Consider the following 23,432-nt stretch of genomic DNA (forward strand, 5'->3'; position numbering starts at 1 on the left):
ATACCAACCCTCCTTAAACTGTTCCACAAAATAGAAAGGGAAGGAAAACTGCCAAACATATTTTATGAAGCCAGTATTACACTTATCCCAAAACCAGGCAGACACCTCCAGAAAGGAGAACTATCGGCCAATCTCCTTAATGAACATTGATGCAAAAATCCTCAATGAAATAATGGCAAACTGAATTCAACAACAAATCTAAAAGATCATTCACCACGACCAAGAAGGCTTCATCCCAGGGATGTAGGGGTGGTTCAACATATGAAAATCAATAAACATAATAAACCACATTAACAGAAGCAAAGACAAAAACCACTTGATCGTCTCAATAGATGCAGAAAAAGCCTTTGATAAGATCCAACATCATTTCATGATAAAAGCTCTAAGAAAACTAGGAATAGAAGGAAAGTACCTCAACATTATAAAAGCTATATATGACAAACCTACAGCCAGCATTATACTTAACGGAGAAAAACTGAAACCATTCCCTCTAAAATCAGGAACCAGACAAGGATGCCCACTATCTCCACTCCTATTCAACATAGTACTGGAATTCCTAGCCAGAGCAATTAGGCAAGAAGAAGGAATAAAAGGAATACAAATAGGCAAAGAAACCGTCAAAATATCCCTATTTGCAGACAACATGATCCTATACCTTAAAGACCCAAAAAACTCCACTCAGAAGCTTCTAGACATCATCAATACCTACAGCAAGGTAGCAGGATATAAAATCAATATAGAAAAATCATTAGCATTTCTATACACTAACAATGAGCAAACGGAAAAAGAATGTATGAAAACAATTCCATTTACAATAGCCTCCAAAAAAAAATCAAATACCTAGGTGTAAACCTAACAAAAGATGTGAATGACCTCTACAAGGAAAACTATACACTTCTGAAGAAAGAGATTGAGGAAGATCTCCCATGCTCATGGATTGGTAGAATCAACATAGTAAAAATGTCGATACTCCCAAAAGTAATCTACATGTTCAATGCAATTCCCATCAAAATTCCAATGACATTCATTAAAGAGATTGAAAAATCTACTGTGAAATTTATATGGAAACACAAGAGGCCACGAATAGCCAAGGCAATACTCAGTCAAAAGAACAATGCTGGAGGTATCACGATACCTGACTTCAAACTATATTACAAAGCAATAACAATAAAAACAGCATGGTACTGGCACAAAAACAGACATGAAGACCAGTGGAACAGAATAGAGGACCCAGATAGGAAGCCACACAAGTATAACCAACTTGTCTTTGACAAAGGAGCTAAAGATATACGTTGGAAAAATAGCAGCCTCTTCAACAAAAACTGCTGGGAAAACTGGTTAGCCGTCTGCAAAAAACTGAAACTAGATCCATTATATCACCCTATACCAGGATTAACTCAAAATGGATCAAGGATCTTAATATCAGACCCCAAACTCTAAAGTTGATACAGGAAAGAGTAGGAAATACTCTGGAGTTAGTAGGTATAGGTAAGAACTTTCTCAACGAAACCCCAGCAGCACAGCAACTAAGAGATAGCATAGATAAATGGGATCTCATAAAACTAAAAAGCTTCTGTTCATCAAAAGAAATGGTCTCTAAACTGAAGAGAACACCCACAGAGTGGGAGAAAATATTTGCCAACTATACATCAGACAAAGGACTGATAACCAGAATATATAGGGAACTTAAAAAACTAAATTTTCCCAAAACTAATAAACCAATAAAGAAATGGGCACGTGAACTAAACAGAACTTTCTCAAAAGAAGAAATTCAAATGGCCAGAAAACACATGACAAAACGCTCACCATCTCTAGCAATAAAGGAAAAGCAAGTTAAAACCACATTAAGATTCCACCTCACCCCTGTTAGAATAGCCATCATTAGCAACACCATCAACAACAGGTGTTGGCGAGGATGCGGGGAAAAAGGAACCCTCTTACACTGTTGGTGGGAATGTAAACTAGTACAACCACTCTGGAAAAAAATTTGGAGGCTACTTAAAAAGCTAGACATTGATCTACCACTTGATCCAGCAATACCACTCTTGGGGATATACCCAAAAGTCTGTGACACAGGTTACTCCAGAGGCACCTGTACACCCATGTTTATTGCGGCACTATTCACAATAGCCAAGTTATGGAAACAGCCAAGATGCCCCACTACTGACGAATGGATTAAGAAAGTGTGGTATCTATACACAATGGAATTTTATGCAGCCATGAAGAAGAACGAAATGTTATCATTCGCTGGTAAATGGATGGAATTGGAGAACATCATTCTGAGTGAGGTTAGCCTGGCCTAAAAGACCAAAAATCATATGTTCTCCCTCATATGTGGACATTAGATCAAGGGCAAACATAACAAGGGGATTGGACTTTGAGCACATGATAAAAGCGAGAGTACACAAGGGAGGGGTGAGGATAGGTAAGACACCTAAAATTCTAGATAGCGTTTGTTGTCCTTAACGCAGAGAAACTAAAGCAGATACCTTAAAAGCAACTGAGGCCAATAGGAAAAGGGGACCAGGAACTAGAGAAAAGGTTAGATCAAAAAGAATTAACCTAGAAGGCAACACACACACACAGGAAATTAATGTGAGTCAACTCCCTGTATAGCTATCCTTATCTCAACCAGCAAAAAGACTTGTTCCTTTCTATTATTGCTTACACTCTCTCTTCAACAAAATTAGAGATAAGGGCAAAATAGTTTCTGCTGGGTATTGAGGGGGTGGCGGGGAGAGGGAGGGGGCGGAGTGGTTGGTAAGGGAAGGGGTGGGGGCATGGGGGAGAAATGACCTAAGCCTTGTATGCATATATGAATAATAAAACAATAATAATAGTAAAAAAAAAAAACCAATGCAAAAAAGGGCTAGTGGAGTGCCTCAAGAAGTACAGCGCCCTACCTAGCAAGTGTGAGGCCCTAATTTCAGCCCCCAGTACTGCAAAAAACAAAAAAAAAATTCCTTGAAGGCCAGAAAACCCTACATTTCTCAGATTTCAGAACCATCTGTTTTCACTAGTGATACTATGAGCCTTTGAAATTATGCTTTTGTAATTTCACTATTCTCTGAATATGTGTAGTTTTGAATTAAAATAAAGCAAAACTCCTATTTTAGAATCAGAGTGGGAAAGAATCTCAGGGGGGTCATTCAGCCTAACTTTCAGCCTAAATTATAGAAAATGGAGGACTTTATAGATATCTGACTGTACAGACTTTTGCATTATATCACAACCAACATAAATTTGTTTCTTTTCTGTTTTTGAACAATGGGTTAATAAAACTGCTCCTTTTTGTAAGAGATTTTAACAGGTTAACACTTTTATTGTATTTCTGCAGTGACATGATAAAAATGTGAATATCAACTACATTCCTAGAAAATATGGAGTGTTTTTTTGTAAGCCTGTTGAAAATTAACAAAATGCACACATTTTAAGTGTACAATGTGATGAATTTTGACATGCATACACACATATCAAAACAGTACTTACAATCTCCTCTACAAGTTTCCTTGAGCCTCTTTGTAACCTACTGTTTGCTCATACTCCTTCCCCAAACCCAAGGTCACAAAGATTTTTATCTTATGCTTTCTTAAGTTTGAGTTTTAACTCATTTAAGTCTATGAACCATCTAAAGTTAATTTTTATACATGTTATAAGATAAAGGATTATTCTTTAAACAAATGGCTATATAATTATAACTACCTTTTTCCTAATAATTATCTTGGCACCTCTATGGAAAATTAATTGACCATATGTGTGGGCTTATTTTTTGACTCTGTATTTTGTTCCAATGAACTCTTTGCAAATATCTGCACTGAAACAATGCTATCTTGAACATTCTACTTTTAAAAGAAGTCTTAGCAGCAGGTACAACAAAATTCTTGAATTACATTCCTTCTCAAAATTATCTTGGCTATTCAAGGTTCTTTGTGTCCACATAAAAATTTTAAATCAGCATCTCAATTTCTAAAAAAAGTACAAACAAAAATCTGCTAGTATTTTGATTGGGACTGTATTGAAGCAATAGATCTGAGGAGGGTTGACATATTACCAATATTGAGTTTTCTGATCCAGAAACACAGTATATCTTGTCATTTATTAGAGTCATTAATTTGAGTCTTTAATTTCTTTTAGCAGTCTTTTGGGTTTTCAGTGTAAGTACTACAATTATTTACCAACTTTATTCCAAAGTATGCATACTTTTTGATGCTATTGTATGTTAAAATTTTCCCATTTCTGAATACTCATTGCTAGTATAGAGAAATACAAGTGATTTTTACACTATGAACTTACTAGAGATAATAGTCATTTTACAGATTCCCTGAATTCTCTACATAGACAACCAGGTTATCCATGAATATAGATAACCTTACTTCTGTTTTTTGGTGGTGTGGGGCGTGCTTGGGATCAAATCCAGGGCCACATACATGCTAGTCAAGTGCTCTACCACTGAACTATACTCCCTTTATCTTTTTCTTAATCTGTATACCTCTATTTTGTTTTTATTGTCTTATTACATTGGCTGAATACTCCATTACAATGCTGAATAGAAATCAGAGTGAATATTCTCTTCTTGTTTCCAATACAGATGGTGTTTCACCATTAGATATGTCAATTGTATGTGTTTTTTTGGTAAATGTTTTTTTATTAAAGTGTAGAAGTTATCTTCTATTCTTAGATTACCAAGACACATACATACACAAATACTCATAGTACCTTTCTCTCATTCATATACACACATCCCTTAAATGGAGGGAGGATCTTTGTCAAATGCTTTTTTTGCCTCATGTGCTTGTCCTTTTTATCCTGCTAAAAGATCCTGTATCCTGAATACAGACTGATTTTTGAATGTTTGGACTCTTTTTAGTTTATTGATGAGTTACATTAGTCTGAGTTAAAAAACAGAACCCAAATGGTTACATTATGCAAGTTGTGAGGGTTTTAAACTTGTGACAAGGGACAGAAGGGAAATCTTACTCATTGCAAGTAAACCCTCATGTAAGTTTCAGAGATCCACAAGCACTTAAAACCTTCAGCTGATCATCCTTAGTCAGTCCAACCTCTACCAGGAACTGCCAACAGTTCTTGTGCTGGTCCCTCTGTAGCTGAATTTCTGGATGCTGATTACAGTACCACCGTAATCTTTTCTGCTTTCTATGACTCTGAGTTTATTTTATTATAATATATTTGTTGTACAGGGGGGATTCATTGTGCCAATTCACGATAGCCTTACATTGTACATTGGTTAGATTGTCCCCAACACCTCCCCAGACCCCCTCACTGTTTTTGTTTTTTTAAATCAAAATAATCAGTGATCCCTTGGACAGTAGTAAAGGCCTTTTTGCTGTTTTTCTGTTGAACTATTAAATGGGCTATAATCCTCAGTATCAGCAGGAAGCAAGACATCACCTTTACTTGCATCAGCAAAGGGGTTGGTACTGAAGTTGTCAGGGCTTAGGTCAGGTCAGATGTGTTCTTTGTTTGCTGTCTGTGAACAGCTATGTCCTCCCTGCCAGCTTCTCCAAGCCTAGAGAAAGCATAAGCCTCCTGCCCTAGGCCTGCCCTCCTTCTATAGCCAATCATGTGGAGGGGAGCCTGGACTGAAGGATAGCATCCCACCTGGCTGATGCAACCTATCATTCCTAAAATAAACCTCACCCAGTCATGATGTACATTATCATTTTCTGTATCATTGGAATGGGTTTACTGAAAATTTGTTAAGTATTTATTTAGTAAATATTTATTAATATAAGGCTGACTTCCAAAGAGTGAGGTATCTTCCTCTTCTAAATTCTGGACATAGTTTTATGGAAATGGTGTTATTCTTTCCTTTGTTCTTTAGTAAAACTCACCATTGAAACTATCTAAACCTGGACTTTTCTTTGTGGGGAGGTTTTAAAAAATCAACTCAATTATTTCAGTATTATATGGTTATTTGAGTTATCTATTTCTTCTTGAGTGAGCTATGAAAGTTTAATGTTCAAAAAATGTCTCCATTTTGTTAAAGTTGGGACATATTGGTATAAATGTAGTATAATTTATTTCTATTATTCTTTTTCTATCTCTAAGACTTGTATTTTGGTTTTTTGACAGTACTGTGGGTTGAACTCAGAACCTTGCACTTGTGAGGCAATAAGTACCTACCCCTTGAGCCAGGCTTCTAATCCTTTTTACTTTAATTATTTTTCAGGTAATGTCTTGGGTTTTTGCCTGGGGGCCAGCCAGAGACCTAACCTCTCTTACCTATCCCTCCCAAGCATCACCATGCCCTACTTGTTTGTTGAGATGGGGGGGGTCTAATTTTTTATTCTTGGTTGCCCTGAACCATAATACTCCCTTATCTCTGCCTACAAAATAGCTTGGAGTATAGGCCCTGAGTTCAAACCCTAGTATTGCCAAAAATAATAGCTTTTAGTTTCATTTACTTTCTTTCTCTTTTCTATTTTATGGATTGCTGTTCTTTATTTTCTATTTCCTTTCTTCTTTTTAACTTTGTGTTTCATTTGCTCTTCTTTTTCTAATTCCTAAAGGTAAAGGGCAGCCCATTGATTTAAAATATATTTTTTTTCCCTAATATGAAGGCTTAATGCTATAAATTTGTTTCTAACCATTGCTTTAGCTGTATCCCCAATTTTGTATTTTTTTTTCATTTTCTTTAGTTCAAAATATTTGGGGGGGGTCCGGATATATTTTGGACTCTAGTTGTTGAGTGCTTGCCTACCATGTGTGAGTAACTGAATTTAGGGTCCTATAGCCACAGAGCAAAATATTACTACTACTACTACTACTACTAATTTTCCTTTTGTCTTTCTCTTTGATCCATGGATTACTAAGAAATATGCATTTGGTTTCTAAATATTTGAGAATTTTCTAGAGATCATTCTGGTATTGAGTTCTAATTTTATGCCATAGACCATACTTTGTATGATTTGGATTATTTAAAATTTATTGTAATTTTTTTTTACAGAATACAGAACACAGAATACTGGTCTCTTTTGTACATTTTTCATGTGTACTGGAAAAAATGAACATTATGATGCTACTGGGTGGAGTATCCTATAAAGGTTAATTAATTCAAATTGGTAGACTATGTTGTTCAAGTTTTCTATATGTTTGCTGATTTTCTATCAATTATTAAGACAGGTTTATTAAAGTCTCCAAACATAACTGTGGATTTGTCATTTATCCTTGTAGTTATATCAATTCTTACATCATACATTTTGAAGCTCTGTTATTATATGTACAAATGTTTAGGACTATTATAGTCTCTCAATGAATGCATCACATTATAATTACAAAATGCAACTTTTTTTTTTTTGGTGGCACTGAGGCTTTGACTTCAGGGTCTCATGCTTGCTAAGCAGGCACTCTTACCACCTGAGACACTCTGCCATCCACCTCCCCTTCTTTTGTGTGTGTGTGTGTGTGTGTGTGTGTGAGTGAGTGATGGGTCTTCTCAAGAAAGGGTCTCACAAACTATTTCCCCGGGTTGGCTTCGAAATGTGATCCACCTGATCTCTACCTCCTGAGTAGCTAGGATTACAGGTGTGAGCCACTGGTGCCTTGCCAAAATGTAGCTCTTTATCCCTGGTAATAGTTTGTTCTGAAATATACCTAGATAGCATTATAGCCATTTCTGCTTTCTTTTGATTAGTCTCATTATGGTATGCCTTATCTTTTCCCATGCATTTACTTTGAAACTGTGTCCTTATATTTCAAGTGGTTTTCTTATACTCAATACACAGTTAAATTTTGCTTATTTATCCAACCTGTCAATCTTTTAATTGAAGACCATTTATACATGAATGATTACTAATATAGTTGAATTTAAATGATTACTAGCAGCATGCTACTCATTTACTTCTGTGGTGCTGGGAATCAGATCAGAGCTAGGCAAATGCTCTACAACTGAGATCTAGCCCCAACTCTTCTGTTTATTTTCAATTTTTTCCATCTCCTCTTTCATTTTTTTTTCACCATACTTTTAAGATTTGAATTTATTTTCTTGGACTGGAGGTGTGGTTAGGCAGTAGAGTGCCGGCTTTACAAGCATGAAGTCCTGGGTTCAAACCCCAGTACCACCAAAAAAAAGAAAGCAGATTTATTTTCTTGTTGGAAAGTTATCTGTACCTATTCATTTATATTTTTAGTGGTTATTTTAACTTATTAATGTGCTTTCAAGTAATATACCTTATCACGTTTCCCTTCCTTGGCTCTTGTTCTATTATCCTACATTTTGCTTCAGCATATGTTATAAATTCCACAACACATTATTATTTAATATATATATTATCTTATACATTTAATTATCTTTTAAGGAGATTTTGTATTTAACTTCACATTTTCCATTTTCGTGGATTTTCATTCCACCATTTGGTATTTTTCCTGAACAGTTTCATTTAATATATCTTGTGGGGTAGACAGGTTTATTGATAACAAATATTTTTAGCCCTTGTTTATCTGAAAAATCAATTTGCCTTCTTCTCCTCCCCTTGCTGGGGATCAAACAGTGGGCCTAATTTATGCAATCGCTCTACCACTGAGTTACACCCCCAGCCCTATCTTCTTTTTTTTTTTTGTGGTACTGAGGCTGAACTCAGAGCCTTCACCTTGAGCCACTCTGCCAACCTTTTTTTGTGATGGGTATTTTCGAGAATAAGGTCTCTTGAACTATTTGTCTGGGCTGGCTTGGAACCACAACCCTCCTGATCTCTGCCTCCAGAGTAGCTAGGATTACAGGCATGAGCCACCAGTGCCTGGCACCCAGCTCTATCTCCATTTTTGAAATACGCTTTTACTTGGTATAAAATAAATGTTGGTATGGTTTTTTTTTTTGGCAGTACTGGGGGGGTTGAACTCAGATATTCCCACTTGCTAGGCAGACTCTCTCCCACTTGAGTCCCACCTGCAACCCATCAAGTTTTTTTTTTTTTCAGTAATTTAAATATCCTTTCATTATTTTATGGCTTGCATTGTTTTCATGAGAAGTTTGCTGTCTTTCTTACATTTGTATCTTAGTACATAATGTACTAAAAAAACTTGATGGGAGGAGAAACGAGCAAAAAGAGAGCAAGCAGTGGACACATCTACACAGAAATTCCACTGAGACAAAAGACCTCAGGAAGGTGGGAAATGGCTATCAGTCACAATACAACTGTATCTAAGAAACTGAGGCAGCGTGTACCTTAGCAGTGGGGTGGAAACATAATTTGGCAGTTTCTGACACAGGAAAAGACTACGGCTCAAGGAGACAACAGATGGTAAGTTACTGGGACTAAGGAGAAGCTACAAGTTTAGTGGGAACTTGAAAGCCCAGACCTCAGAAGCCTTTGATGGTGATTATATTCAGGTCTCCACATCCTCCCTACCCTACAATGGAAAATGAGCACAAATAGGCACCATTCCAGGGTTAAGTCTCCAACTAGCTGCATATACTGGTGTGAAATTTCTGAGGGGGAAAAAATAGTTGTTTTTTAGGCGGGGTGCTGGTGGCTCATGTCTATAATCCTAGCTACTTCGGAGGCAGAGATCAACAAGACTGCAGCTTGAAGCCAGCCTGGGCAAATAGTTTGCAAGACTCTATCTTTAATGAAAAAAAAAAATTCAACACAAAAAATAGGGCTAGAGTGGTAGAAAGCCTGCCTAGCAAGTGTGAGACCATGAGTTCAAACCCCACTACCACCAAAAAAATAAAATAAAAAAAAAAGTTGTTTTTTATTTAATAGTTGCTCAAGAAACAACAGAAAATTCTGATCTTTCTTATAAGTTATTTTGTCACTGCTTGGTTTTGATGGTTTTGATCTTTTATTCATTTGTACTGATTTTAGTATATTTGATTAGGGTAACTTTTTATTCTCTCATTTTCTTTTGAGTTCATCATATCCTTCCTTCCTTTTCTCTGCAGTCATTATACATGAATCATGACACCTGTCTTTCAAAATTCAATCTTTTTTTGGTTTATTTATTCATTTATTCATATGTGCATACAGTGTTTAGGCGATCTCTCCCCACCCTCAACCCCTCCCTCTTTCCCCCACCCTCCTCGCTTCCAGGCAGAACCTGTTCTGCCCTCTTCTCCAATTTCGTTGAACAGAAGACAAGCAATAAAAAAGACACAGCGTTTTTGCTAGTTTAAGATAAGGACAGCTATACAGAGAGATTCCTAGCACTGCTTGCATGCACATGTGTATTACAACCTGAATTGATTCATCTCTACCAGACCTCTTTAAAACCGTATCTTCTCCTTCCCTTTCCTATTTACACCTTCCTTCCATCTATAATTAAAACTGTTCTCATTTATATGTTGCCCCATCTTTATCTCCCCATCCACAATCCTTTCTTTTAGCAGGTAATTAGATTGCCAGATTGTTTTTTGGTTTGTTTGCTTAATTTTCTTCATCTCTCTTCCAACATAATATTAACTAGATCTTTTCTACCTACTTCACACCACCATCTCATTAACTTCTATTAGTAGGCTAAGCCACCATTATTTCCTGCCTTATAAAGCCACACATCTTACATTATTCATTAGTGTTATCCCACCCATCTCCCCATTACCACCCCTATTAACTAACCTTATTAACTTATTCCTAGATCATGAAGATTCATCTTTGCTCCTATATTCTTCAAAATATACTAGAGCAGAAGTGGTGATTTGACTTTGTTAGTTCATAATCTTAAGGTTGTGGCTTTTGCAGCTAAGCTTCCTCTTCCTGAGTGGAGTAGGGAACTGCACCCAGTATCTTGAGCACTGAAGTCGATTATTTGACTACTGAGCCATACCTCTCCAGTCTAGTAACAAGAAATTACACCACAACCCAACCACTACCTGTGTTTAATCTTTGAGAAATTCTAACCAAAAGGACATAGAAGATTGAAACCTTCAACTAAAAACTCAGCCCCAGATGCATAAGTCCCAACATAGAAACAGAAATTTCATGAAAAACCAAGGCAATATGTCTCCTGTAAAAGCCAACAACTCCATAACAAAGAACTTATGTGATAGAGAAAAAGAAGAAATTTCAAACAATGAAAAAAAAAAAAAAAGACACCAATGGTCAAAGAAATTAAAGAGGAAGTGTAGAAGCAGCTGAATGAATCCAAAGAAGCCATAAATAAACACGTAACTGAAATCAAAGAGAATTCAAACCGATGACTGAAAGGAAGAAGATACTGCAGGATATGAAAGAAGAATTAAATAAAGATACAGAAAAAAATCAAATTGAAATTCTGGAAGTGAAAAGCTCAATAACTCAAATAATCTCAAATGAAAGTCTGGCTAACAGAATGGAACATACTGACAAGAGTACCAGGGATTGAAGACAAAGCAGAAAAACTGGATAAATCTGTCAGAGACAATGGAAAATGAAAGGAGATGGCGGATTTGAGATAGAGATCACCAGAATCACCAGAAAGGTGGCTGGCCCCAGCCCACAAACAGCTATCCTGAGGAAAAGCAGCAAGCACTAGCCAAGAACAGCCATCCTGGGGAGATAAGGAACCATCGCAAAGAAAATCAAAAGAGCATTCCCACAACCCTCAGGGGATATCCAGTTTACAGACCACTGCTCAAAGTACTTCTCAGCATAAAGAGCAGGCCTTTCTGCTTTCACTTCTTGGTAAAATAAATCTTTCTTACTTTCACCTTGCTGGAGTTTTTCTATTGTTAAACTCTTTTAATACTGGGAAAACCCTAACCTGCCTTGGCTGAGTATAGCACACCCGTGCATCAGAAATTCCTAAGAAAACATTAATGAAACATGCAAGATCTCTGGGACAGCATTAAAAGACCAAATCCTATGAATCATGGGTACAGAAGAAGAAGAGATAAAAACTACAGGTTTACACAACTTATTCAATGTAATAATAGAAGAAAACTTCCCTGGTCTCAAGAAACAGAGGTCATCCAGGTATAGAAGGTTTACAGAACACCAAACAGGGAAGACCAGAAAAGAAACAAGCTAATATTACAATTAAAACACTAAATATACAGAACAAAGAGAGAATATTGAAAGCTGCAAAAGAAACAACTCATATATAAATGCAAACTTGTCAGAATTATGGCAGTTTCTCAACACAAACTCTACATTCAAGGAGGACACAGAATGATATATTTTAAGCCCTGAAAGGACACAACTGTCAACCTACATTAGTGTATTCAGCAAAGCTATCCTTCATAATTGAAGGAGAAATAAAAACTTCCCATGATAAACAAAAACTAAAGGAATTCATGACTATCAAAACCAGCACTGCAGAAGATATTTAAAGAATTTCTACACACAGAAGAGGAAAATAAATGCAATCAGAAAAATACAAGAAAGAATATCCCCACAGGCAAGTAGATTAGCAAATGAGGATGAGGAAAAAAGTAAACATCATAAAACAACAAACTATCAGAAATACTACATACCTTTCAATATTAACACTGAATGTTAATAGTCTCAATTTCCAATCAAAAGATACAGAATAGCAAGCTGGATTAAAAAGCAAGACCTGATCATTTGTTGCCTATAAAAAACACATATCACTGTCAAAGACAAAATTAGCTTAGATTGAAAGGAAAGACAGGATCTTTTAAGTAAATGGATCTCAAAAGTAGGCAAGAGTACCTATATTCCTATCTGATAAAGCAGACTTCAAACCAATATTAGTCAGAAGAGAAAAAGGTCACTTCATTTTTAAAATGAAAATAATTGTTAACATATATGCATAAAATGTTGGTGTACCCAACTTCATTAATATGCAAATACACAGAGAGATCCCAACACAATAATAATGGGAAACTTCCCATTCTCATCAATATTTTATCAAGACAAAAAAAATCAACAAAGAAAGTTTGGAACTAATTGACAGTATAGACCAAATGGACTTAACACACATCTACAGGATATTTCATCCAGCAGCTATACAATATACAATCTTTTCAACAGCCCATGAACCTTCTCCAAAATAGATCACATTTTCAGACACAAAACAAGTCTTAACAAATTTAAGAAAACAGAAATAAAATATTCTAGTATTTTCTAAAATAGAAAATAGTACTCTTTCAGACAGTGAAATAAAACTAGAAATCAACAGCAAAAGAAACTATAGAAAATATTCCAACATGTGGACTGAACAATACATTGCTAGGTCATTGAAGAAATAAGAGGGAAAAATCAAAAAGTTCCTAGAATCTAATGAAAATGAAAACACAACCTACCAGAACTTTTGGGATATAGCAAAGGCAGTGCTGAGAAAAAAGTTTATAGCCTTGAGCACCTATATCAAAAAAAGAGATCACAAATAACCAAATGATGCACTTTAAGCTCTTAGCAAAACAAGAACAAGCCAATCTCAAAACAAGTAGGATGAAAAAAATAATATTCGGGCAGAAATTAATGAAATGGAGACTAAAAAATACAAAGAATGACAATGCTACTCAAATTATTCCATGAAATAGAAAGGGAAGGAATGCTACCAAACTCATTCTATGAAGCCAGTATTACCTGATACCAAAACCAGACAAGGACACAACAACAAAAATGAAAATTATAGACCAGTTTCTTTGATGAACATAGATGCAAAAATTCTTAACAAAATACTTGCAAACTGAATTCAACAGTACATTAAGATCATACACCATTGTCCCAGTCATTCCAGGGATGCAAGGATGGTTCATTCATTCAGTCATTTGATGAACATTTACAAACATCTCCTACATGCAACATGCTATTTTGGCTATTAGGGATTCAGGATCAATAAGAAATGTAGGAGCATTTCTGACTATTCATTCATGAGAGGTCTTCTTTCTCCAAAACTTTAGAGAATATTTCTTCTAAGAGGTTTCCACACTTGCTTTCATATTGTTTCATGTCTTCACTGAACAGATATTTCTTGCAGACCTACTCTGCACTAGGGAGCCTGCTAATGATATCAGTGGTAAATAAAGACAGACACAGTCCTGCATGGTACTAATAAGTCTAGTAGAGAAAGTAGACTCTACATAGGCTAGCCTATTATTATTATTCTTTGATGATTTGAGGTAGGACTATTTAACAGCTAATTGTATTTCAGGAAAAGTTAAACACACATTCTAGCTACTATTTTCTGAAAAACTATTTCCTGAAAAAAATTAAAAAGCAAAATAAACACATCAAATGGAAATCAAGAATAAAAGCTTTCTTCACACAGGTCATTTTCATAATAATGCTGTTGATTCAAAGGGCATACTAAGTATAAAATGTGTACCAAATGTATAAATGATTAATTGAATATATGGCTGAATGAAGAAGGAAGAACAGAAAGTTAAAAAGGAAGAATGGAAAGGAATGGAGGGAGGAAATTGTCACATATTACAAAATCTAAGAAACAGTGGAAGAAATGATTGGGAGTTACCACAGTGCCTAATAAAGTAATACATTTTAACCATTATTATATCAAATTAAGCTTTAAAATAAAAATTTCCTTTAACTAAAACCCAAAATATACATATGTATTGAGGGAAAAGTGAAAAAAAAACCTCACCACTAATATTATGGATATATAGCTAATTTTATATTTTTAATCAAAGATGCAAATCACAGTATCAAAAGGTTAAATGACACACTAATGACTAAACCAGTCATGAATTTAGTTAACACACTATGCCTTTCTGTAATGAAATTTTTCATAATTGAACTAAGCCATAAAATATTAGTCTGATTTTACTGTCAATTAAAAATAAAATTTACATGTGATCATTTATTTTTCACTTTCATCACATTTTCACCTATTAAAAATTTGCACTCATGGTAAATCTTACCTCATTGTATCTATTGCTGGGGATTTTGATACTTGTTTTCCGAACTTCCATATCAACTACTAAACCTTGAACTACTGGCAAAGTATACTGGTAATTTCTGAAGTCCTGAGAAAAAAACAGATTGAATTAAATAAAGAAATCATCAATGATAGAATGTGATTTACAGAACTAAAACTAGCACACATGAAAAGTATGCCAATATTGAACAATCCTATTTATTTAAACAGTGAGGAAATGTGTAATGAAAGCCTTACTGTGTGTATACTACCTCTCCAGGTAGATTATAAATATTTATAAGGAAACAAACCAAATAGTTTCCTATATTGCTTATATATAACATTCAACAAATAGTTGAATGCTTGTTCCGCTTAATCACCACTTAAAATTTTCCATATTTATTTGTTAACAGTCTTTAAGCTCCAAGAGGGTAGACTCTCACTTATTTTATTCTTGCTAACATCCCTAACACTTGAAACATTCTAGGCAATGAGTATCTGTAGACACACACACACACTCACTCACTCACTCTCTCTCTCTCTCTCTCCATATCCAGTAAGTATGACTGAAGCAAAATGAGTAAGAGTAGTAGGAGTCAAGGACAAAGTGACAGTGTACAGCTAGATTTCATAGATTCTTGTAGGTCACCACAAAACCTTTTTTTTTTTTTTTAATACTGGGGCTTGAATTCAGAGCCTTCACCTTGAGCCACTCCACCAGCCCTACTCGGTTTTTCGAGATACGGTTTCACAAACTATTTGCTCAGGCTGGCTTTGAACCATGATCCTCCTGATCTCTGCTTCCAGAGTAGCTAGGATTACAGACATGAGCCACTGGTGCCTGGCCTTTTTTTTTTTTTTGAGAAACAGTATTGCTATCTAGCCCAGGCTGCCCTACATCTTTCAATCCTCCTACTTACGCCTCTGGAGAGCTATACCATCATACAAGGCACCACAAAGACTTGTGACCTGCTTTAATAGACTTAGAATAGGTGGCAAGTGAGCAAGTTTAAGTGAAAGGAGGTAAGATAAACATAATAAAAGTAATCCAGGTAAGAGATAGTGGTATCTTAAACCAGGTTGCTAAGGGTTCAAAAGGTTGTGAAAAGTTGTCAGATTCTATACTTATTTTAAGAGAAAACTAGTAATATTTGCCACTGGGTTGGATACGGAATGAGAACAAAGGACAAGAGTTTAAAAATGATTTCAAGTTTTATTGTCAGGGCTATTAGAAAACTGGAACTGGCATTTACTGAGATGTAGAAGGGGGAAGGGAAGGTGTTTCTAAGTAACTTTACTATTTTACTTGCAACAGGTCTCAAGAATATTGATAAAAACACAGAAATACCCAGCACTCCACAAAGTAAAATCACAATGACTGACATCCAATGAAAAATACCAACCATGGAAAAAACAGGAAAATATAATTTGATATTGGCGGGTAGTGGTCCAATCCATGGAAACTAAACTAGAACTGACACAAGGTGTTAGAATTACCAATTAGGGACATGGTCAAAGGGCTGGGGTGTGACTCAAGTGGTAGAGTGCAAGCAACAGGCCCAGAGTGCGAACCCTAGTGGAAGAAAAGAAAAAAAAAAAGCTAAATAGAAGCATAAAATATTTAAAATGACTCAAGTAAAACTTTTAGAGATGAAAATGTCTGAGTTTCTTTTTTTTAATATGGTGGAATTAATAGCAGCTTAAACATTGTGAAATAAAAGTTCATTTGGTAAATTTGAATGCCTAGCCAAAAAAAAAAAAGATAAAAAAACCACAACTATCCAAGACAGGAGCTGGTGGCTCACGTCTGTAATCCTAGCCTCTCAGAGGGCAGAGATCAGGAGGACCACAGTTTGAAGCCAGCACAGGGAAAATAGTCTGCAAGAACCTACCTCAAAAAAAACCCCAGCACAGAAAAGCGCTGATGGAGTGGCTCAAAAGAACATCTGCCTATCAAGTGTGGAGGACCTGAGTTCAAACCCTACTGCCACCAAAAAACTATCCTAAATGAAACATAGAAAAAAATTTAAACTTTTGAGCTGTGAAACAATTTCAAGCAGTTTAACATATATGTAATTGAAATCCCTGAAGGAGAGAAGGTGAAGAACATAAAGGAAAAAAAAAATTGATGAGAACTATAAACCCACAAATACTCGAAGCTCAATGAACCCCAAACACAAGAAATATAGATGTCTCAACTGAAACAAAATAAACAAGAAACAGTGGAGCACCATCTTTAAAATACTCAAGGAGCAAAACTGTCACTGTAGAATTTTACATCTGGAAAAAATATCTTTTAAATATGGAGATGAAATAAAGTTTTAGAAATATAAAAGCTGAAAGAATTCATCACCAGTAACTATATGTAATCATTCAGGCAGAAGGAAAATGACATTCAGATAGAAATACAGAGTTACATAAAGGGAAAAAAAAAACCTGAAAATGGCAACTACATGGGTAAATCTGTAAGAGTTATCTTTAAAAGATAAGTGGAACTACAACTTTCAGTATGGCAAAGTGAGAATGTCATTGAATCCACTCTCCCAAAAGCAACTAAAAGCTAGGTAAACAGTTTACAAAAATAATCATTTCAGTGTTCTGAAATTAGATCAAAGGAAGATAACACAATGAAAAGTGTTTTTCATGAAAACTACTGAGCTTTAAGTAAGAAAAGTAGAGTTGATACAGTGGCCTTCTTTCTTGGGGCTACCTAACTACCCCAAGCCGTTAGGCAAGTAAGGTGGTTCAACCAGGGCAAGGTAGTGTGTAAAAACAGTATGCTCTGTTACTTGAAGGAGTTTACTTGATCTGGAGTGCTGTCAAAAAGTAGTAATCAGATGGGCATGGTGGTTCACATCTGTAATTCTAACTACTCAGGAGGCTGAGGCAGGAGAATTCCAAATTTGAGGCCAGTCTGGGTAATTTAGCAAGATCCTGTCTCAAAATAAAAATTGAAAAAGGGCTGGGGATGTGGTTCAGCAGTAGAGCACTTGTACACGAGGCCCTGGTACTGGGAGAAAAAAAGTAGTAATCTTAGTGATTAATAAAAAGGAAGGGTCAATCGCTCTATCAGCCTGTTTGGGACAAGATCTTTAAAAATATGTCTTATACATAAGATAGTACTTGTAATATGTATGAATATACACACAGAGAGAGAAAGAGGCACACACACACGTAAGAGTTTAACAAGGAGTTCTAGTTCAGTCATAGGAAGCCCCATAAACATTCCAAATGTTCAGGATTGACCTTAGTCTGGGCACACGTGCAGCAGAAACTTTATTGAACCCAAGCCAATCAACATTTTGTCCAAAAAAATCAAAGAGAGCCCAGTATACAGGAAAAGAACGAAGTTTAAATACTAGTTCATATACAGATTCATCACGACAGAGTAGAAGCCTTACTGGTGTGAGGTAATTGAGTATAGCCTCTGACCAATATTTTGCTGAATAGTGAGCTATATAGATGTAGGGAATGGCAGTCGTAAAGTTAAAGCAAGATAAAATGCTAGGTACTTTATTTTTACAGTACCTCTAGTCCTCATAATAATCTTGCAAAGTCAGGGCTGGAATGCTGTACTATTACACTCCAGAGCTCCTTATGTTTTTCAAAAAGTGTGCATGTTCTGTTCTTCTCCAGCCTAAATCTTCACCTACCTGAAGCAGCAGGGGCATGGCTGTCAATAAAATAATAAAATCCTTTTCTCACACAAATTCTAGTACGATAAAAGAAAATTTCCCAACTTACTGCAAGAAGATTCATGATGGTATGCCCCGTTTCTCCAAATAATGGCTTCCGAAATCTGACACTGAAGAGTGGGCAGGGATAAACTTTGGAAATGAGAAATGATCAGACTAAGTTTGGCAGCTTAAAACTCTAGGAAAAGAGACATCGTGGCTAATGTAATTTTCAAAATGTAATTGTAATGGCTCATTAGGACATATCAAATTTAGGGGCTTAAAAAGTATTTAACATGGTATCAAACAAATCCTGAGGCAAAGCAAGTCTTTTGATGACCAGAATGAGTCTTTTCATGCAGTTGTCTAAAAAATGACTCACCAGGTCTTAATGAAGCAATCTTCTTCACACTGGATTGACATGATCCAGGAAACAAATAACCCCTAATTCCTCTGTACTCAAGGTTTAAGAGTTCACTCTTTCTTTTTTTTTTTTTTTACCACTTTGTGTAGCAGTTTATTTATTTTTTTATTGTTTTATTGTTCATATGTACATACAAGGCTTGGGTCATTTCTCCCCCTTGCCCCCACCCCCTCCCTTACCACCCACTCCACCCCTTCCCTCTCCCCCCACCCCCTCAATACCCAAGAGTTCACTCTTCTATACCTCCCAAGAAGGACCCTCCTTAGGAAAGCCACATACTAGGTGATACTACTGGCTGGCTCATCCCTCAAGCTTTATAGTTTGAAATGCCTGTGTAAGACATGTTGCTTCCTCTGCATGCAATCCTTTCCTTTTCATGCTTCCTTTAGCTGATCTATTTGCCTCTTTCAGAGCTCTCTCCAATGGCACATTTGTCTAAGAAGTGTTTCTTATTCAACTCCTTCATTGTTGGTCAAGTTACAGCCTACCTTGGAGTGCCAGAAGACTTAACTTTAAGCATGGATTTTAATACAACATACCACTGAAGTAATGATTTCTGTATCTCTTCCTTAACAAAGATTACTTAAGAGCCTATCACTGTGTCTTACACATTTCTGAATTCTGAGGATTCATGATACATGAGAGGCCTTTATTAAATTCTCATTGAGTAAATAAATAAAAGAATAAAGCTGACTTCCTACAAACATATAACTTACCATTTAGGGTTTATAAAATAATGTTTCATTGATTCTTTTAACAATTCAGTGTAATATATAAGACAAGCATTAAAATCTCCAGTTTACAAAAACAAAACAAAACAATTAACAACAAAAAACCTACAAAGTACTTGAGTGAGAAGCTAACAATTAGAAAACATGAGTGACTTTCCCACAGTTATAGAGTTAGTAAGTGGTGGATTTAAGAACCTCAGTCAAGTGGTCTGATTCCTAGACAGGGGATTTTTAAGTAGGAGAAGATATAAAGTTTAAAATAAAGCCTGCATTTACCTTTAATATCTTTAAAAAAAATCACAACTTAGTTGCATTGCTATAGTGATGGGCAAAGAAGCCCTACTTCTGTAGTCTACCTCTCTATTCTACTGGCTTCCAGTATGTTAGGTTAAGTAATATACAGTTTTCATGGCTATTTTCCAACCAAGTGGCAATGAATATACTCACAATATACTACAGATATACTATAAAAAATAAAGATGCTTGTTAATGCAAATTAATTTTTCTAAAGATGAGCATGCTTTTATCAATGAATCATAAAAACAGTAAATTTATAAGGTAATAAATATCAACAACTTCCCTACTTGATATTTTCAGTCCTTCCCCCTAAAATAAGTCCTAGCCAAAATAAGTAGACACTGATTAAATTTAGCCTATTTCAAAAAGACTATAGCTGATGAATTGTATCATCAAGTGATATTTCAAGCTTTGTTTAATCACTGTGCCTTGGTCATATAGCTCAGAAGAAGGCATTTTCACTACTTACGTCGATACTCAGCTCCAAGTCTTAACATTAGTCGAATGGGAAACACTTTAGCCCAAGGAGTTTCCCATTTTTGAATGAGAATCCCAAACAAATAAGGTGGGGTTGGAAGTACTAGGTCTTGCAGTGACTGGTAGGTAGATATCACATATAAGAATCCACCATGTTCTTTACTGCCGAGGAAACTTTGACTGAAGAAAGAATGTCCCAGGTTGCCCACAACATTCCCTAAAATAAAAAGTTCATTAATTGTTTTTGATCAATAAAATCAGCCATACTTTAAGTAATCATCATTACCCAAAACTGAACTGGACACTATCAAACACTAATTCCCAGTCTAAAGACCCATGTTTAGAAAGTTGTCTTTTTTTAAAATAAATGGCATTTACTAAATGACAGTTTGTTTTCCAGTCTTATCAGGGCTTCTAGTGAACATGAAATAACTTGTATTAATACACTATAGAAGTTGATCTAACTAACAGCCAAAAGTATTGATACCTTTCTTAGTTAAATTGTATAGCTTTACTGTATAAACTAGGTTAGAGGTCTCAGGATAAGAATTATTGGCTCAAAGGTCACAAAACAATGTTCAAATTAGATACTTGCTTTTGCAAAGCTTACCATGCATTGGGTAAACAAAGTCAACTTATGAACATAATGAACTAAAATAATAAGTACAGTTATGAGACATTAAGGGAAAAAGGATTTTTGGAGAAGGGAGTACCACAGACAGAATTTAAGTCTTTATGATTTGGACTAAGACAAAGAAGAAACATAGATTTAAAACTATAATCTGTATTTAAATCCATATTAGGCAGTTTTCTTTAACTACAAATATTTACTGAGTACTTTCTAATTCAAATATTTTTGTTAGTAAAACAGTAGCAAATATAAAAGTCCTTCACTAAGAACATTTTCCTTAGTTCAGAATTACAAAAAAGACCCAGGTGCTGATGGTTCACACTTGTAATCCTAGCTACTCAGGAGGCAAAGATCAGGAGGATCACGGTTTGAAGCCAGCTTGGGCAAATAGTTTGCGAGACTCTATCTTGAAAAAATCCAACACAAAAAAGTGGCTGGTGGTGGCGAACTGGAGTTCAAAACCCAGTACCACAAACAAAACAAAACAAAACAAAAACCCAGAACTTTTCTGACAAGAACTGTTCAATAATAGAATATGTTCTCTAGACAACACATACAAACTTCCTTTAATAGGTCTGAAAGCAATGGCATCACATAAAGAAATCCTCAACAGAGAAGTTAATGCTTACTTTTCCTGAAAACAAGAGTTCATTCTTATAATGGTTCTGGATCTTTGCAGCCTTTAGTGAAATAGCAATGTATGTTTATAGTAGGATCCAAAGTAAAGAGAACACCCTCCTATAAAACTCAGGAAAATTGTGGCTGAAACCATGCTCACCTGAACATTAACATCTATACTTTATATTTAAAGTAGTACATTTAAGAATTTAGGAATAGAACTCTTGTTCCAGTGTTAACATCTGGCTGCATAATTAAGCTGCTGGGTTAGTTCTATTAAAACAAAAGAATCTCCATATCAAAGAAGCAGTATAGTCTTTTGAAAAAAACCTGCAGATTTTGGAGTCACAGAGATATGGGTTTGATCAATCATTATTATGGGATTTGGGGCAAGTTACTTAATTTCTGTGAGTGTCAAGATCTGTGTAAAATGTAGAAATTCTATTAAATTTCAGACTTGTGACAAATAAATTATAGAATATATGTAAGATGCCTAATAACATTAGCCATGTAGTGTGTTCTCAAAAACTGTAACTATTGGGTCAGGAGTGGAAGTTCACCCCTACCATCTCAGCTACATAAGAGACAGAGAATAGAGAATCTCAGTTCCAGGCCAGCCTGGGTAAAAAAAAGTTAATGATATCCAATCTCAAAAAACAAGCTAAGTGTGGGGGTTGGTGCCTGTACTCCCAGCTACTTGGGAGGTAGAGGAAGGAGGACCACAATCTGAGGCTGGTCCAGGGCAAAAGCAAGACCCTATCTGAACATAAACTAAAGCAAAAAGGGTTAAGGTATGGCTCAAGTGGTAGAATCCTTGCATAGCAAGTGCAAGGCCTGAATTCAAACCCCAGTATCACCAAAAAAAAAAAAAAAAAAAAAGTAACTATTGGCACACATGTAATCCTAGCACTCAGCGGGTGGACATAGAAGCACACAAAAAAGTTACTACTATTATCTTAATGTAAATATACAGATATATATAATAATTAGTGAAAAGCTACAGGATGTTTTTCTTTACCAAAGATTATAGAACAACATTTGTATAAATTTTCATCTTTTCTGATAGTCAATGAAGAACCAGGGGTAGAGTGGTAGGCATATCTGTAGACCAGATTTCTAAGTTTACCAAATAACACTTTACCATTCCCCTGAATCCTACAATTCTAGGATATAATAAGAGATATTTCATACCAGAGCAAAATTCAACAGTTTGTCAAAGAGGTTTGGCAGGAAAAGGAAAAGATATGAGATAAAAGATGGAAGGGTTTTTGTCTCTCTACAAGGGAGGGTGAATAGCATTCCTCTAAAGTTCTAATGATAGTACTATGGTTTGAAAGTGGCCTCTGAAAAACATGTGTTGGAAACTTATTCCTCAATACAACAGTGTTGTGAGGTGAGGCCTAACGTGATTAGGCCAGGGGCAGAGTGAATGGATTAATGGTGTTTTCGCAAGAGTAGGTTTGTTATAAAACAAGACATATGGCCCTTTATTGGCTCTTTTGCACTGTATTTGCCCTTCCACCGTGGGTTGACAGAGAAAAATGCTCTCTCCAGATACTCAGCCTCTAGAACTGTAAAAACAAATTTATTTTCATTATAAGTTATCTAATCTATGGTATTATTATAACAGCACAAAAGGAGCTAAGATACAGCATAATGCTTACATTTCACAAACTGTCCCAGTGAATAAAACTCAGAGGTAAACAGTATGTTTCTTGGGACTCATGGCATTCCTTGACTATTCCTTTGGGATTTCCTTTTTAGGAACTAGAATCTACTACGAGTTATTTTTCCAAAGATTT

At 35.6% G+C, this 23,432-nt stretch overlaps 1 protein-coding gene across 5 annotated transcripts in view; it reads right to left on the reverse strand.

Moving 5' to 3' along the window:
- The window catches only part of Zfyve9 (zinc finger FYVE-type containing 9), a 218,125-nt gene that overhangs the window by 41,423 nt on the left and 153,270 nt on the right, over positions 1-23,432 (reverse strand). For all 5 annotated transcript variants that reach the window (XM_074080130.1, XM_074080128.1, XM_074080127.1 and 2 more), the window contains 3 exons: positions 20,374-20,598; positions 18,523-18,605; positions 14,783-14,887 (listed from right to left, as the gene is read on the reverse strand). In XM_074080130.1, the coding sequence (XP_073936231.1) occupies positions 14,783-14,887; positions 18,523-18,605; positions 20,374-20,598 (413 nt within the window). The remainder of the gene's footprint in view (positions 1-14,782; positions 14,888-18,522; positions 18,606-20,373; positions 20,599-23,432) is intronic.

Source organism: Castor canadensis, chromosome 7, assembly GCF_047511655.1.
Source record: "Castor canadensis chromosome 7, mCasCan1.hap1v2, whole genome shotgun sequence".
In the NCBI taxonomy this organism is placed as follows: domain Eukaryota; kingdom Metazoa; phylum Chordata; class Mammalia; order Rodentia; family Castoridae; genus Castor; species Castor canadensis.